Raw genomic sequence first — 17,718 nt, forward strand, 5'->3', positions numbered from 1 at the left:
CCAGGTCCCTCAGCCTCTCCTCATAGGGTTTGTGTTCCAGGCCCCTCACCAGCTTTGTTGTCCTTTTCTGGACACGTTGCAGCACCTCAACATCTCTCTTGAATTGAGGAGCCCAGAACTGGACACGGTACTCGACGTGTGGCCTGGTGAAACATAAATGGCCATTTGCAGAGGCAAAATGGTTTTAAAAAGACTGCAAGCACTTGCTTTTGCAGGTGAAATGATGGATGTTTAAAAACAAACAAGCAAAAACAAACAAACAAACAAAACCCAAAAAACAACAACAAAGGGCAGCAACGCTGTGCGCCTAGCATGAGTCAGAATTCCAAAAAATGAGGGGTTCTTCTGAGCCAGAAACTTATCTTAGTTGCTTTTCAGCTGTCTCTGACTTTGAAGTGCTGCTACTAGGCAAAAACATTCCCTCCCTGAAGCAGAAATCGCAACCATTTAAACTAAACAATGCCGCCGCCTCCTCCTCCCCCTCTCGCTACTCTTCCGTCTTCGCGTCGCAGCTTGCGGCAGTGAACGGCAGTAACCTCTGCGAGCTCGCCCTGGAGCGGGTCACTTCAGGTTAGCCTGCGCTCCGCTCCCACCGAGGGGCAGCTGCCAGCAGCCAGCGCCGTGCCAGCCAACAATTCCGGGCACGCATCGCTCCTCAAGCCCCACAACCTGCCACCGGGTCGCATTTACGGTGAAATTAAGATGATGCCAGGGTCAGCTTGAGTTAAGACTGTGGAGCTTTTGCTGCTAGGAGGAGGCTGCCGTTCCGAGTTTGATTACAGCTGTTTCCCGTTGCGTCACTTAAGCTTGCCTCTTTTTTTTTTCGGTCTGGGATAAAAATAATTGAAACCGTGTGATGTTCAGTTTGCTGATGTGGCCGAAAATGTCCGGGGGTAATGTGCCTTTTGCTTGGCAGCTGTTTTGGGTAGGACTACCTTTTATTCTACCCTATTGCTGGGCAAACAAAGGCAGCTTTTTTCCTCTGCATGCAGTGTGAGCTGCTCCAGATGGCTTGACCGAAAGTTACTTATTGTCTGGCAGGGTGATTTCTATGTGAAAAGGAGGGACTCACTCCCTTGTTTCAAAGGGCAGCAGCTTGGGAGGGTGGAGAGAACTATTGTTTGTGCCATGTCTAGGAGCCTTTCTAGCAAGGAATTGTAATTAGAAAATGGTCTGAACAAAATATTTGTCTCCGAGTATGGGGACTGATTGAACCTGTATCCCTGGGCTCCTTAGTCAACCTAGGAGGGCAGATTAAACACCAAGGGCAACTATTAAGAAAAACGAGAGGCAGGTCTGAGATAGCGTGGCAGCCCTTCACACATGACACTTGATTCCAGTGATGTGAACAGAGTAGCTCTGTGTGCCAGTTGTGAAGATGCTGGTGGCAAAGATGAAACAAATCTCCTTGTTCAAAACGTTTTAAAATTACGTGTAAAAATGTGGTTGCTAATGCAGCCTCTTTGGAAGATGGTTAAAGTCTCTTATGTTCATGGGAGTTAGCTGTACTTCTTATTTGTTTATGTTTGCTCATGTCAAGGAGCTTATGGCACTTCAACTAAAGCAGCTGACTTCTTCTACCTAAGGTATCAGAAATTCCCCAGTGGGTCCCTTTGAATTGGTCATTCAAGCTGTCACACCTGTAATGTAGCCTTGGGCTTTTGGGTGAGGAATCGTCAAATCCAAAGACCCACAGATCCACGCGCGCACATAGGAACAAAAGAAGCTAATGTGCGGTCACGGTCCTAGTGTCCTGTCAGTCGCCCTTTGGAGTCATTGTGGCAGGCTGCAGACAATAGCAGCAGTGAGTGCTGAGGAAATGAAAGTATACTTCCAAGCAGTTGCGCTGGACACATGTACCGAATCCCCCAGCTTTTAGCTGTTCTCACGGCTCTCTTTCATCCTATCAAGGTGTTGAGTGTTTTCTGGCAGCTAAAAATAGAGGGCCCTTGTGTATGTATCAGATAAGTAGCTGTTGTTTAGTATCAAGAGTTTTTGCCCACAAGTTGGCACCTCTAAAGCAAGCACGGTGCTACAGATGGAGACAAAGGGTTAGATGTGCTTTCCAGAGCAAGGCCAGAGAATCTGGTTGTCCTTTCCTTGGTGAATTTGGATTAATTGTTCCAGCACACTGCTACTTTTTGCATTGTTGCCTGCTGGCTTTGCCAGCTGTCCTGGACTTTGATTATCTGCATGCTATTTAAGCAAAGGTGACAAAACTAATAAACAGTGGGCAAAAAAGGCAGATGGTCTTTGACTGACTAAGTTATTGTGTTTGAAAGAAGGGCAGTCGGGCCACAGCATCTAAAGTTGTTTCTGAGATGCAGCTGATGACCAGTTACAAATAGGTGTCTTAGCAGCTCCGCTTGCCCTTATTAATTCATCCTGTTATTACAGACAGCAAGAACATCCAAGTTAATGTTAGCTTTTAATTTAGTAGCAGATAAGAAATCAGATCAACTTCTAGAAGAGATTCAAAAAGGGATAGAGAACCTGCTGTGAGATGCTGCTGTGACACACTATGAAATTGGATTTGTCCTCCTCTTCAATATGGAATACAGATCTAGGCTGTTCCTCTCCAGAAAGGAGTAGCAGAACTGGAAAAAGTTTAGAGAATGGCAGTTAGGACATTTAGAAGTGGAATGACTTTGATACAAGGAACAAAAGAGTAGGCTGGAACTTGTTAGCCTGGAAAATAAATTAGTTTGGACATGACAAAGGTCTGTACAGTTCTGTGACCCAGAAAAAGGAGACAAAGTTAGAATTTTTACTGTCTCTTTCAGTGCAAAATACATGTCACCAAACAGCTAACCATAACTGAATTAAGGAAAGGGGAGAGGAGGTTCTTCCCAGTGCTGTGTAGGATGTTAAGTACATCTGAATTGTCAAAACTCTGTGAGTTTGCAGTCCAAGAAACTAATTTGCATTTAAGAAGTAGAAGTTCCTTGAGATGGTAAAAAGTAGAAGCTGAAAGGTTGCTTGGGGAAAGTATCCTACATTCTTGATCTTGTCTTCTTTCTAACATATGCTTACTTATAGGTTCTACTGAGATAGACTTCTAGTCTGTATGGACACACTTCTGCTGATGTTCTTATATCTGCAGACAAAATCTGAGAGCAGTTCTTGAGTGTAGCTTGAAGTCAGTGCTCACTGATTCCCTTTGCTCTTTTCAGTGTAGTGAGCTTGGCCATGCCTCTGAACATGGTGACATTAGTGCAGTGAGTGTCTTGGGATGAGTGCCTGGTGCTTTTTTTTTGTGATGCATTGCAGGTAGATGGTTTTTCCAGACATATGAGCCTGGAGGTACTGGTCACACTAGCCAGTTGTAAGAGGTTATTTCAAGCCTGGTGTCAGGCAAGCTGGGCAGGAGAAGGCTCCTTGCTGTGGTTGTCTCCTGCATAGCTTATGCTGTGACCAGGCTGCAGGCTGAGCCTGGATTTGTTGGCAAGGGTTTTCTGTGAATATTGTTGGCACTGGAGAAGGGAGGTGTTGGGGCAGGGACAAGATGTGATATTATCTAGGAGATCAAACTGGCTGCCTTGTGTGGAGCCTGCCAGCGTTACTGACCTTGGTTAAAGTGTACCAGGGCCCCACTCAGCCCATGTCCCTTGAGGTCCACTCACCTTGTTGTGTTATTTACTCTTTTGACTCAGTGGACCCCATACTACCTATGGTGAAGGGGCTCCACTGGAATCTGAGCCCTTGTATAACCATGAGGGGAAACAGCTTCCATGTGAGAGGGCAGGGAGGGCAAGACTCACTCACAGCACTGGGGACTCTTGGGAATAGGGAGCTTGGCAAGGGCACCTTACTTGTGCATGCACAGAAAAAACCTCCTGCTGTGGCAGGGCCAAATGTGCTTTCCCTGGTCATTACTGTCGATGTTCAAGGGGATTCTCATGTGTTTAAAAACAGATGTGTGATTTCAAGCAGAGTGGCAAGATCCTGTCCTTTCTCTAATCCTGTTCCTGTGCCTGCTTCCACTCACTTCTCCCACCTCCCCTTCCAGTTGCTGAGCATGAAGAGCTGGAGTGATATGAGGCAAGAGGTGATGTTCCTGACCAACGTGAATGCCTCAGACTCCTCCACACAGATCTACCAGGCTGTGTCACGCATTGTGTGTGGCCATCCTGAAGGCGGAGGTCTCAAAATTAAGTCCCTCAACTGGTATGAGGATAACAATTACAAAGCACTGTTTGGAGGCAACAACACTGAAGACGATGTGACTAACTTCTATGATAACTCCACAAGTAAGTGTAACTCTATCACAGCCTAAGGTCACGTCAGCTTAACTGATTTCGTTGCTAGTGTTTCACAAACTCTACAGGTCAAAGAGGTGGTCTTAAGGGAGACCTTCCACTGTTTCAGAAAGGCATGTGCATGCCATCCCCTGCACACACCTTTAACACCAGCCATGATATTAACATACAAGAGATTCACAGGGCCCTTGTGTAGAATCCACAGAAGGGTCTGCAGTGGGCCTGCAGCAGCGTTGTGAAAGCAGTGCAGAACCAGCAGTGTGGCTCTCACTGCTACGGGCTACCTGTTTGCTCCATGTATGCTGAGCAGACCATGGAAGCTTGTGCTGAAAAGGGCTTTTGTGGAGCTTTGCAGTAGAGGAGGGCTTTTGTTGTCTGGAAAATGCTGTGCTTTCATCTGCAACTGTCCTTGAAGCCCACATAAACGGGGCACTTCACTTTCTGCAACTGTCATCATGCCATTCAGCCACTCACCCTTGTCTTCTCCTCAGCACCCTACTGCAATGAGCTGATGAAGAACCTGGAGTCCAGCCCGCTTTCCAGGATTATCTGGAGGGCTTTGAAACCTTTACTGATTGGGAAGATCTTGTACACCCCAGATACACCAGCCACAAGGAAGGTCATGAGTGAGGTAACTCTAGCCCTATTTCTGATATGTCAAATGAGATATGTCCTCTGGCTGTGCAGCTTAGCTGCTCTATGTTAAACTGGCCCCAGACACAAACCTAGAAAGGATTGCCTGCAAAGCACAGCCTTCCTAGTCTCTCGCTTCCCATGCATTTGTTTTAGAAGGCTCAAGGAGAAAAGACAAAGCTGAACTATTTTTCTAGATTTGTCTGGGAGCTTTTCTGGTGGTGCCTTTTGATTATCTGTAAGCTTTGCATTCTCTAGGGAAGGCCTTGATAAGCTTCCAGGTATCCTTCCTCTCTTCCACTGCAGACTGCTTGGTGGATCCTTTGTAATATCCCATTGGGGTTTACCTAATGTGTTCTCTGCTTCCCTATGCTCCATCAGCAAAGCTCCTCTAGCACATGGGGAGGGGCTACCTTGGTGTGTCCTTCATCTCCAAGGTATTCATTCCCAAACAAGCTTTGAAACACAGTGCTCAGTTAAACTCCCTATTGCCAAGTGTATCACAGTATCATCAGGGTTGGAAGAGACCTCACAGATCATCAAGTCCAACCCTTTACCACAGAGCTCAAGGCTAGACCATGGCACCAAGTGCCACGTCCAACCTTGCCTTGAACAGCCCCAGGGACGGTGACTCCACCACCTCCCCGGGCAGCCCATTCCAGTGTCCAATGACTCTCTCAGTGAAGAACTTTCTCCTCACCTCCAGCCTAAATCTCCCCTGGCGCAGCCTGAGGCTGTGTCCTCTCGTTCTGGTGCTGGCCACCTGAGAGAAGAGAGCAACCTCCTCCTGGCCACAACCACCCCTCAGGTAGTTGTAGACAGCAATAAGGTCACCCCTGAGCCTCCTCTTCTCCAGGCTAAACAACCCCAGCTCCCTCAGCCTCTCCTCGTAGGGCTGTGCTCAAGGCCTCTCACCAGCCTCGTTGCCCTTCTCTGGACATGCTCAAGCATCTCAGTGTCCCTCCTAAACTGGGGGGCCCAGAATTGAACACGATACTCAAGGTGTGGTCTAACCAGTGCAGAGTACAGGGGCAGAATGACCTCCCTGCTCCTGCTGACCACACCATTCCTGATGCAGGCCAGGATGCCACTGGCTCTCTTGGCCACCTGGGCACACTGCTGGCTCCTGTTCAGGCGGGTATCAATCAGTACCCCCAGATCCCTCTCTGTCTGGCTGCTCTCCAGCCACTCTGACCCTAGCCTGTATCTCTCCATGGGGTTGTTGTAGCCAAAGTGCAGCACTACTGTGGGCCTTGCAGAAGCTCAGCTGCTGTTTAAATATAAGCAACACTGAGTGCTTCACTTGACAGGTCAGTGCACTCTCTCAGCCTCCAGTGGATCTCTGCCAGCTTTTGGAAATAACCTTCCTCTTCTCTTTGCCGACAGGTGAACAGGACATTCCAGGAGCTGGGTGTGTTTCGTGACCTCGGGGGGATGTGGGAGGAGATCAGCCCGAAGATTTGGATGTTTATGGAAAGTAGTCAGGAAATGGATCTCATTCGGGTCAGTATACTGTCCTTGAATCCAGAATCACCACTGTTGTCTTCTGCAATAAGTGATGAAATATTTATTTTAGATGGTGCTTCGGTGCTGAGCTGAACAGATAAATAAGTGTGGATGTAGCCCACTTCTTGAAACGTAATGTGACCATACCATCTTGCACTGTGCTTGGCATTCCTTGCTCTGTGTAATGAGCTGCTGCAAACAGGAGCAGTGTGTGTTTTAGCACCAATATCTTAGCTGCCTCAGTGGGGAAATGGGCTGCTTCTGATTTGTTTCTTCCAGCGTCTCCCTAATGCGATACAGTGTTTTTGTATACTGGGAACCTGTAGGGTTGGTGACATGTTCAGCTCCCAGTGCTGTGCACTTCTCCACAGTGGTGCTTTCTGGACGGCAGCAAAGCAAAGTGAGCAGTTGTATGCATAGATCAGATCCTGGAAGGTGCCACATGGCCTCAGGCCCTGCTGGGTACAGCATGAATTGAAGAGTTATCATGCGAGAGATGAACCTGGATGCCTGGCAGTAATCTGGCACAAATCTTGTAAAAACTTAATTTGGAGTTGGATAGTATGGTTAATTTAGTAATACTTGGGTGCTCATGGGGAAAAAAAGCAAACATCACCCTATGGCTGATTGCTTCATAACAACATGCTGTGTATACTGGACCATGAAAAAGGGCTGGGAGTCTTGTTCAGATCTGACATGCTTTCTGCCAGCTTGTTGGCTCCCCAGAGCATTGTGCCAGGTGTTAGAACTGCATTTCTGGGGCATTATCTGCCCAACTGTTAGCTGTTGCTTCCTCAGGTGCTACTCTTGAGGGGTGTATCTCTCCACCGTATGCTGATGTCTTTGGACCCACAGTGATGTAAAACTGGGTTGTGGAACAAAGAAACAGTTGTAGAGTAGCTTGTCTCTGCAAGACAGCTGGTTGAATGTCACAGTGCAGCTGTTACACAGAGCCCCTTCCCAGGTCTTCTAAGCCTTGAATTTCCTTTCTTGTTTACTTCAATGTGATTCTGTGCTGAATAGTCTCTGACACGTCCTATTGCACTTGCCCATCAATACCAGAGGGTGAGAGACTTAATTTTCATCACTCCTGTTGCCTCTATTGGCTTTGTTAAAACTCATTTCATAGACGTTGGCACCAAAGAAATGAAAACTGGAGACAACAGCTGCAAATGGAACCATTTGCTGCAGAAGTATGGGCAAAGTTAAAGGCTGGATATGGGTTTGTAGCTGTGTCCTTATGTTGCTGGGTTTATTATTTTTTTTAAATGAGCCCTAGCCTTTTTTGGTTTTATATTTTAATCAATTCTTATGAAGTCTGATGCCTCTGGCAGTTCTTGATTTTGCCAGCAGTCTGGTTTCCTCCTCTGTATTGGCAGAGTAGCAGGGGTTCATTTTTGCCACACTTCACTGATGCAGGAGTACTTCTCAGTCTGTCTGGGCAACATCCCATTCTCTTCAAAGGTGTAGCATGGGTCACTTGTACACGAATAAGCTGAGCTGCCTCTTTGTGGCTGCTTTCAAGAAGGAGATTGGTCCTTTGCTGTTTCTTAGCCGCTGAGGCCGCTGTGCTGCTGGGTGACCGGTCATCACCTCTCAATTTTCTGGGTTTTGCAATCTCTTTGGCATGTTGCTTCCTGCTGATAGAGGGGGAAATGCTTTCCTTGCCCGTCGCTGACACACCCAGCTTGCTGCTAGCGCAGCTGCTAACTTCAGGGAGGACATGTTCTCCTGGAGTTAAGGAGCTTTGCTGTTGAACGTGATGAGGCTGAGCCCCGTCTCTGCAGACATGGTGCCCTTCCTGCTGGAGGCACCTACTGCAAGCCAAACTCAGAGAAGACAGCAGTAGAGACGATCACTATTTGCTTGGATTTCCCTTTTGCGTGTTCTACTTTGCCAGTTTGGTCTATTTTGTTTTCCCAGTTTACAATGTTGTTTTTTAAGCTGTGTTAGCCATTACTCTCTGGTTTGCTGTGTACAGCAGATCTTGGGGAGTTCCTTACTCTCAGCTCCATTCTTTGTTCTGGCAGAAAATCCATTTCCTGTTTTTAGTGGTTAGGACCTTTTTCTTTCTTTTGCAGTCACTTTTTTCTTTCTTTCATTTTTTTTAAATTTTTTTTTTCATGTTTTCTTCACCTTGAGACCAACTGTGCCTTACCCTCTTGCCTGCCCTTATATTGTCTGCCCGTAGGACTGGTTTTCGCTTCAATGCCAGGTGCTTCTACCTAGACTGCACATGTGTGGGGCTTGTTGTGAGGCCACAGCCTGTCCCCAGAGAGATAGCAGTTAAATCAGGTGAAAAAAATCACTGTCCCAGATGAGAGAACACAGAAGCAGGACATCATGGCTGTAGAGAGCTGCTTCAGCCAGCCCTCACGGTACAATAGCAAAATGTGTCAGAAAAGCCACCCAGTCCATGGTGCTGGTATGAGGCCTTCTACAGACAGATGGAGGTAGCCTCTAGAGCTAACTCCTTGGTACTCATGGGAGACTTCAATCACCCTGATACTTGCTGGGAAGATTGCACAGACAGTCCAAAAGGCTCTTGCAGTGTATCGATGGTAACTTTGTGATGCAGGTAGTGGAGGAACCAACAAGGAGAGGTGCACTGCTGGACCTTGTATTAACTAATAAAGAGGGACTGGTTGAGGACATTAAGGTTGGGAACAGCCTTGGGACAGAGATCATGACATGGTGGAGTTTAGTATTCTGCAGGGTAGAATCAGACCAATGAGTAGAATTGCAACCCTGGACTCTGCAGAACTACCTTTGTGCTCTTCAGGGACATGCTTGCAGAAATCCCACAGGCTAAGGCTCTGGAGGGGAAAGGAGCCCAAGAAAGTTAGTTAATTTTTGAAGACCACTTCCTCCAAGCCCAAGGTAGGTGTGTTCCCCTGAGTAAAAAATCAGGTAGATGTGCTAGGAGACCTGCATGGCTGAGCAAGGAGCTCCTGAAGGAAATCTCAGGGAAGAAAGAAACTTACAATCCATGGAAGAAGGGATTGGTCACTTGGGAGAACTACACGTAAGTAGTCAGGGCTACTTTCAGCAGAAAAAGGAGGAACAGTGAAGGCGGGGGGGGGGGGGGGGGGGGGGGGGGGCGGGGGGGGGCACTGCTGAACGAGGAGGCAGCCTTGATAACTGAGGATGTGGAGAAGGCAGAGTTGCTGAATGTCTTCTTTGCTTCAGTCTTTACACCTAAGGCTGAACTCCCCTATGGACTCCAGACCCTGGATGAAGCAGAGGAAGCCTGGCAGAGGGAATGCTCCCCACTGCTCAGTGCAGGCTGGGTTAGGGATTCGTTACACAAATTAAACATTCCCAAGTCCATGGGCCCTGATGGGATGCACCCAAGGGTGCTGTGAGAACTGGCTGATGTTATCACTCTGCCACTCTCCATCACCTTTGCCAAATCATGGCAGACAGGAGAGATGCCTGAGGTCTGGAGGAGAGACAATGTCACTTCAGTCTTCAGAAAGGGCAAGAAAGAGGTTCCAGGGAACTGTTGAGCAGTCAGCCTCACCTCCATCCCTGGAAAAATGGTGGAGCAGCTCCTGTTGGAGGGCATCTCAAGGCACTTGGAAGAGCAGAAGGTTATCAGGAGTAGTCAGCATGGATTTACCAAGGGGAAGTCATGCTTGACTAACCTGATAGCATTCTATGATGCTATAACTGAATGGGTAGATTCAGGGAGAGCAATGGATGTAGTCTACCTTGACCTTAGCAAGGCCTTTGACACAGTCTCCCATGACATTTTAGTGAGCAAGCTGAGGAAGTGTGGGATGGAAGAGCAGACAGTGAGGTGGGTTAGGAACTCATTACAAGACAGAGTTCAGAGGATGGTGATCAATGGTGCCAGGTCCAGCTGGAGAGCTGTAAGCAGTGGAGTCCCCCAGGGATCAGTGCTGGGTCCAGTCCTGTTCAACATCTTCATCAATGCCATTGATGAGGGCACAGAGTGTCTGCTCAGCAGGTTTGCTGCTGACACCAAGCTGGGAGGCTTGGCTGATACAGCTGAAGGCTGTGCAGCCATCCAGAGAGACCTGGGCAGGCTGGAGAGCTGGGCACAGAGGAACCAGATGAGGTTCAACAAGGACCAGTGCAGAGTCCTGCACCTGGGGAGGAAGAATAAACTGCACCAGTAGAGGCTGGGAGGTGATCTGCTGGAGAGCAGTCCTGTGGAGAGGGACCTGGGGGTGCTGGTGGATCACAAGTTACCCATGGCACAGCAATGTGCCCTTGTGGCCAAGAAGGCCAATGGGACCCTGGGGGGTACTAGGGAGAGTGTGTCCAGCAGATCAAGGGAGGTTCTCCTCCCTCTCTACTCTGCCCTGGTGAGACTTCCTCTTGAATACTGTGTTCAGTTTTGGGGTGCCCAGTTGAAGAGGGACAGGGACCTGGTGGAGAGGGTCTAGCAGAGGGCTACGAGGATGCTTAGGGGACTGGAGGGCATGGCTTGTGAGGAGAGGCTGAGGGACCTGGGGCTGCTTAGTCTGGAGAAAAGAAGACTTAGAGAGGATTTGATAAATGTTTATAAGTATCTGAGGGCTGGAGGTCAGGAGTGGGAGACAGGCTCTGCTCACTTGCTGCCTGTGATAGGACAAGGAGCAATGGGTGTAAGTTGCAGCACAGGAGGTTCCACCTCGACACAAGGGGGAACTTCTTCACTGTAAGGGTCACAGAGCACTGGCACAGGCTTCCCAGAGAGGGTGTGGAGTCTCCTTCTCTGGAGACTTTCAAGGCCTGTCTGGATGTGTTCCTCTGTGATCTGTGTCAGATAGTACTGTCCTGCTCTGGCAGGGGGTTGGGCTCGATGATCTCCTTGGGTCCCTTCCAGCCCCTAACATCCTGTGAGCCTGTGATTTCTACTCAGCACTGCTTCCAGCTATGCCACAGCCTCTCTCCAATCCAGCTGCGAGCAGAGCTTGACATCCACCATCAGCCAAACGTATCTCTCCGAAGCACCTTCCTATGCCCTGTTGTGCTGGCGCAAGAGCAGCCCTGCGTGTGCGTGGCACAGCGCTGAGCGCTGCGTGTGGCTCTCTGCTGCCCTCTCCCCGGGAGAGAGCTGGCAGGACACAAGGGCAGCCAGCCTGCCTGCAAAGCACGCTGTCGGTGTGGCTATACCCAGGCAGACAGGCTTTTCAAGGAAGGAAGTTCCTCACCACGCTGATCTCAGTATGGCAAAAGGCCTCCCCCTGCACCTTTTAAAGATGCCTTTTCCAAAGTAATGGTCTTTGTCTTCATGCTAGAGGAGATCTAACATTAATTCTCAAGTACTCTTTCTCCTTTGAAAATGAAATCCTGCAGACGCTGCTGAAGGGCAAAGCTCTCTGGGACCTGCACTTGCCAGCTTCCAACTGGACAGTGGAGGATGTTGCCCGTTTCCTATCAAAACATCCAGAGGACCTTGAGACAGCAAATGGCTCAGTGTATACCTGGGTAGATGCCTTCAATGAAACAGACCGGGCTATCCAGACCATCTCCCGCTTCATGGAGGTGAGATCTTGCCTAGTATGGGCAGGCAGCTGGGGGAGGGCAGCAGCTTGGTCTTCACCTGCATGTTGAGGTGTTCCTGCAAAGAAGATAAGCATTCCTTGGTCCATTTTCTGTACATGACAAGGCTTTAGTAGGCCTGAGTGTTCTGCACATGAGAAAATATTTATTCAGGTGCCTAAACACAGATATTGGAATATAACTGTAGGCCATGTTCTTGAAGCTCTGGCTTTGGCCACTGCATGTGGTTTCACACTCTGCTGCTCTCCTGGGTGACTGACAGATGCTGCTTGCTCCATGGTCTAACAGCTCATAGTTTGAACTGGACATTCAGTTGCGGACTGTGGTGAAGCTAACAGCTGCCTTAAAGTAGTGAATGATGAAATGCCTTACTTGATCACCTTGGCAAATGAGCACAAGCCTTAATCCAAAGCCTTGGGGTCTCTCCAGTGTTTTTTAGAGGCTTTGAGTCAGACCCAGTTTACTTGCAACAGAAAGTAAAATGCTATCTATGGAAATTGAAGCTCGTACAGGACCTTGTAGCTAGTACTGCAGTGCTAACTTAGCCCTTTAGCTGGAAAAGACCCTGCTGGGATATTTCTCTGTGATATATTTGACAGACAGATGACAGATGACCATCAAGCAGGAAAAAATGACATCTATAGCAATTTACTGGGCTACCAGTAAGCAGAGCTGGGCTCTTTTACAGTGAGCTATTGCAAAGTCCAGTGCTGCAACCTTTTCTTAGTCATGGCATTAGAGTTTCAGAGTTGTCCTTTTTTGCCTCCCTCTATAACATAAACAAAGCACATTCTGGTTTGGCAGCATATCCTGTAAACACTTCCAAATCTGTCACTATCTAGTGTGTCAACTTGGACAAACTGGAGCCTGTGGCCACAGAAGTCCGTCTTATAAACAAGTCCTTGGAGCTTCTGGATGAAAGAAGGTTCTGGGCTGGCATAGTCTTCTCTGAAATAGCCCCTAACAGCTTAGAACTCCCTCAACATGTGAAATACAAGATACGCATGGACATTGATAATGTGGAAAGGACCAACAAGATCAAGGATGGGTGAGTCCTGACGCACATCCCCGAGGACAATTGTTTATGGGAGGTACAATGAGGAGGATTTCTAACAGAATGGTCTTGTGCCTTGGTGCAGGTACTGGGATCCTGGTCCCCGTGCTGACCCATTTGAGGACATGCGCTATGTCTGGGGAGGCTTTGCCTACCTGCAGGATGTAGTGGAGCAGGCCATCATCAGGGTGCAGACAGGCACGGAGAAGAAAACAGGAGTTTATGTACAGCAGATGCCCTACCCTTGTTATGTGGATGACATGTATGTATGCGGGCTTCCTCGGAAGCTCTCAAGAGCTTGTGGTTTCAGAGGAATGGGCTTTTGTCACTCCTTGCATGGTTTATGTCCCAATCTCCAAGGTGTTCCTAATCCCTGGAATTAGGGTTAGCTGTCTGGAGGACTGAAAATATGTATGTTTTGTGGAGTCCTTCCCAGGAGTAGGACTGTACAGAACTTTAGCAAAGAGAATACATTACAGACATGCAACTATATCCGCAAACCTGATGCAGGCAAACGTAACACTGCAAAAAAAGCAGAGACCTATGCACAGGAGAGTAAAAAGAGGATTGTTGAGAACAGTCCCCAGGAAAGACAGATCTTTGCATCCCCTTTTCCACTGAACAACAGTTCCAACTCTCAGCTTGCACCTAGAGCTGGTTATGCGCTCTGTGCCCATCAGCATTGCTTCCTGGTGAGACACTGGTCCTGTATTGTGTTCTGCACATTGTCTTCTTTGTGCAGTGTAGCCTTACCTGTCACCATTCTCTGCTAGCCCCCAGCTTAACATGCAGTGATGTTTAACTCTGTTCTTCTGGCCCCTTTTCTTCCTTCTCTCAGATTTCTTCGTGTCATGAGCCGCTCTATGCCTCTCTTCATGACTCTAGCCTGGATCTATTCAGTGGCTGTGATAATTAAGGGCATTGTGTATGAGAAGGAAGCCCGTCTAAAGGAGACGATGAGGATTATGGGACTTGACAATGGCATCCTTTGGCTAAGCTGGTTTGTTAGCAGCCTCATCCCTCTCTTGATGAGTGCAGGCCTGCTGGTGCTGATCCTCAAGGTAAGTCAATGGATTTGGTCTCTGACAACAGAATCTAGAGGCTTGAGAGCCTGTTAAGCAGTGATCTGCACTGGCACACTGTGGGGGACTTAGCAAGGGTGGGCTCTTCTTGCATACAAGGTGTTGGAATAAACCAGGGCTGCATGGTGAAAAACAGTAGGAGGGGCTGTAGTAGATTTAGTGCTTTTGAAAAGGCACCTCCAGTACTGCCCCAGTTCTGGGAAGGCTGTACCAACTGCAGCAAACTCGGGCTTTCCTGAGCTGCAGCTTGTGCCATTTGAAAAAGCACTCTCAAAGCCTGATCCATGTATTGTTCTTCTACCAGGTGGGAAATCTGCTGCCTTACAGCGACCCTAGTGTGGTGTTTGTTTTCCTCTCGATTTTTGCTGTTGTGACCATCCTGCAGTGCTTCCTCATCAGCACTGTGTTCTCCAGGGCCAACCTGGCAGCTGCCTGTGGAGGCATTGTCTATTTCACACTGTACCTGCCTTATGTGCTGTGTGTCGCCTGGCAGGACTATATCAGCTTCTCACTCAAGATCTTTGCGGTGAGTCTTAAGAAAATTGTCCTGGGTACTGGGCCTCTGCTAGTATGACTCTCAGCAGCACTCTAGCTGGACACTGATAACAAGGTGGGGAGGTGGCAATGTGAGATAGTTTTTCAAATTTAAAGAGCTATCATGGCTGAGCATGGTGAAGAGAGATGGGCTAGCTGAACCTGCTAGAAGCTGCTGGGAGGGTTCTTGATTACAGTAATTTTGCTGACCAGGTGAAGCTGTCTTGATGTGTGTACACTGTGATGCCATAACTCCAGAGATGCAGGCTGGAGGAACCAGCTGCCATTCCTCTGCACGGCACTTCACTAACAGTCGCCCTTTCCAGACCGTTAAGATGTTTCCCTTGTGTAGAAGTGTGAAGGGCAATGGAGAGAAAATAAGGAAGTCAACAATTCTGCGTTGTGGTCCAGCAGAGACTTTAAGGCTGCTTGCTGGAACCAAGTCTATCAGTCCCTCCCTGCAAATAGAGTAATCCTTGGACCTTGAGCTTTCCCTATAAGGCTTCTGGACCATGCTTTTCAGCCTTGTGCTAGAGCTGAGCTGTTCGCTTGGATAGGATTTATGAAACACTGAATGTATGTTCATGCCTCCCATTTTCAGAGCCTACTGTCTCCAGTAGCCTTTGGCTTTGGTTGTGAGTACTTTGCACTGTTTGAGGAGCAGGGAGTTGGTGTTCAATGGAACAACTTCTTTGAGAGCCCGTTGGAAGAAGATGGTTTTAGCATCACCACATCTGCTGTCATGATGTTGTTTGACACTTTCCTGTATGGGGTCATGACCTGGTACATCGAGTCTGTGTTTCCAGGTGAGATCTGCTTCCGAGGAAGGATAATGTCATTATGCTTTTAAATAAATCCTTTCACCCTATTCATTTGTCAAGATGCAAATTTGCCCCATTTTTAAGCAGAGATGCAGAAAGGTCATGGAGGTAAACCATAGACCAGCATTGCAGTAAGGCTGCTGCTGCTAACAGCAGTGACTGTCGCCCACTGGAAACTGTGCCCCATTTTGGTGATGGCCGAGCTATGCCCTAGAAGCTTTGCTGCACATCTCCTGTTTCCCTGTCTGAACTGCTAAATCCACAGACTCCACTGCAGTGGGGGAGTTGACACTTTCAGTATCACATGTGGCTGCTTAGCATCTTCTAGTACAGGGCTTTTAACCCTGAAGTTCACTTCAGGGTCTGAAGAAAGAGATTTGTGTTACCTCAAAGTCTGACAGTGTCCTCACCAGGAATGATCTCTTAGTTCTGCCTAACCTACAAGTGGAATATGTCCCTTCTTGTCCTAAAACCTAATACAAGGAAAGGGACAGATGCAGTCAGACTCATGTAATGTTTTTCTCTTTAGGCCAGTATGGGATTCCCAGGCCCTGGTATTTTCCTTTTACAAAGTCTTACTGGTTTGGTGAGGACCCACATGAAAGGCAGCACCCTCATCCTGACCAGAAAGGGCCTTCAGAAGGTAAGTGCTGGATGCATAGCCTTTCTGCAGTGAAGTGTTATGGTCTGCTTTTTTGTAATGGGAGTTCAAAGACAGCAGGACTGGCATGACTTAAGGTGAAATTAGTGATCCCTTTGTTATCACAGTTTGGGTATACCGGTCAGGTGTGGATATCCAGAGAAACCCAAGGTACTTTGCCCACTTGACTCCAGGTTGGTATTCCAGCTTCATGGGGTTGAGAATTCCTCCCATTTTTGCTGACCCTGCTGACACTGGAGATTTCCATCTCTCAGATAGTCCCAGTAGAGGAAATGAGCTAAAGGACAGCTTCTGTGGAAGGTTCCTGTCCTTGAGGAAGAAATGGGGTCAGTTCTTCATATATCTCATTTCTTCTTATATCTTGATGTAAATACTAAAGCCTGTCATATCTCTTTCTACTTTGTTGTTTTCTTCCAGTCTGCAAGGAGGAAGAGCCTGTGCATCTGAGCCTTGGTGTTTCTATCCAGAATCTGGTCAAAGTTTACCGTGATGGCAAGAAAGTTGCTGTAGATGGTCTCACGCTCAACTTCTATGAAGGACAAATCACCTCCTTTCTGGGACATAATGGAGCAGGGAAAACCACTACCATGTAAGAGTAAAAGAATGCTTTAAGAGAGTGGGGGAAATGACTGAGTACTGCAGTTCCTGTCAGTATTGTAGTGGGAGCTGTGTAACTGCAGCGTGCAGGCTGGTGCAGACTGGTGTGGTCCAGTGATTTCTGTGGAACACTGCTGATTTACTCTAGTTGTGCAGCTGCCTCAGAAGACAAACAGATACAGGTGACTGAAACCAGACTTAGTTCAGGTTGAGCTGCAGGAATAGATCTGCTGCCAGCATTTTTTAGTAATGCCATTTGTGATTATGATTTACCAGTGTAAGGAAATGTGTTTGGACTGAAAGGATGAAAAGCTTTTAGAGGAAAATGTTTTTAAGCAGTCATGTGAGTGTGCTTTGATCACTGTCAAAACCATTAGAGCCCTTTTTTTTTTAATCCATTAGCTTTTGCTAGTGTTTCTCAGACTACCTTCCTGATGTGTGAGCTCCCCAGGGCTTCCACCCACTCTGCATTCATCTATCCTGGTATGTGCAGCAGCCATTTCTTATTGGTGGAACCTGCTTATCTGTTGTGTTTGTCCTTCAGGTCCATCTTGACTGGCTTGTTTCCTCCAACCTCGGGTACAGCCTTCATCCTGGGCAAAGATATCCGCTCTGAGCTCAGTGCCATCAGACAGAACCTGGGAGTCTGTCCACAACATAATGTGTTGTTTGACTTGTAAGTAACATCTGGGAGTCACACAGCTAATATTGTCTACTAAACGTTACAGTTCTTCAGGAGACAATAATGTATATTCAGCTGGAGCAATCCTATCTTTACCTCTGTGCATGGTGTGAGAGAGCAGGGTGGTGTGAGAGTAGTCCAAGGATGCACTGCTCTCATGTTCATGAACATCTTCTTACCTGTCTGTGAATTATCAGCAAGAGTCTACACTTTTATTTTTTGGGTTTCTTTAAAGAGACCAACTCCACTAAACTTAACCAGGCCAAATGTTTCCCTAGTGTCTGGTGATTTGGAGTGTTTAGGGTACTCAGTCAGACACCCTTGAAAAAGTATTATTTACACTGGTGCTGAATAACCACACCCTGAAATCAA

The 17,718-nt window shown here is 47.7% G+C and overlaps 1 protein-coding gene across 1 annotated transcript in view; it reads left to right on the forward strand.

Annotated features, from left to right (window-relative positions):
- ABCA1 (ATP binding cassette subfamily A member 1) overlaps positions 1-17,718 on the forward strand; it is a 105,723-nt gene that overhangs the window by 62,578 nt on the left and 25,427 nt on the right. The window contains exons 9-20 of the mRNA XM_064140868.1: positions 4,010-4,250; positions 4,751-4,890; positions 6,279-6,395; positions 11,709-11,897; positions 12,758-12,963; positions 13,055-13,231; positions 13,808-14,030; positions 14,356-14,577; positions 15,187-15,391; positions 15,936-16,049; positions 16,485-16,656; positions 17,209-17,340. Coding sequence (XP_063996938.1) covers positions 4,010-4,250; positions 4,751-4,890; positions 6,279-6,395; positions 11,709-11,897; positions 12,758-12,963; positions 13,055-13,231; positions 13,808-14,030; positions 14,356-14,577; positions 15,187-15,391; positions 15,936-16,049; positions 16,485-16,656; positions 17,209-17,340 — 2,138 coding nt within the window. The remainder of the gene's footprint in view (positions 1-4,009; positions 4,251-4,750; positions 4,891-6,278; positions 6,396-11,708; positions 11,898-12,757; positions 12,964-13,054; positions 13,232-13,807; positions 14,031-14,355; positions 14,578-15,186; positions 15,392-15,935; positions 16,050-16,484; positions 16,657-17,208; positions 17,341-17,718) is intronic.

The sequence above is a fragment of the Pogoniulus pusillus genome, chromosome Z (assembly GCF_015220805.1).
Source record: "Pogoniulus pusillus isolate bPogPus1 chromosome Z, bPogPus1.pri, whole genome shotgun sequence".
NCBI classification, from domain to species: Eukaryota; Metazoa; Chordata; class Aves; order Piciformes; family Lybiidae; genus Pogoniulus; species Pogoniulus pusillus.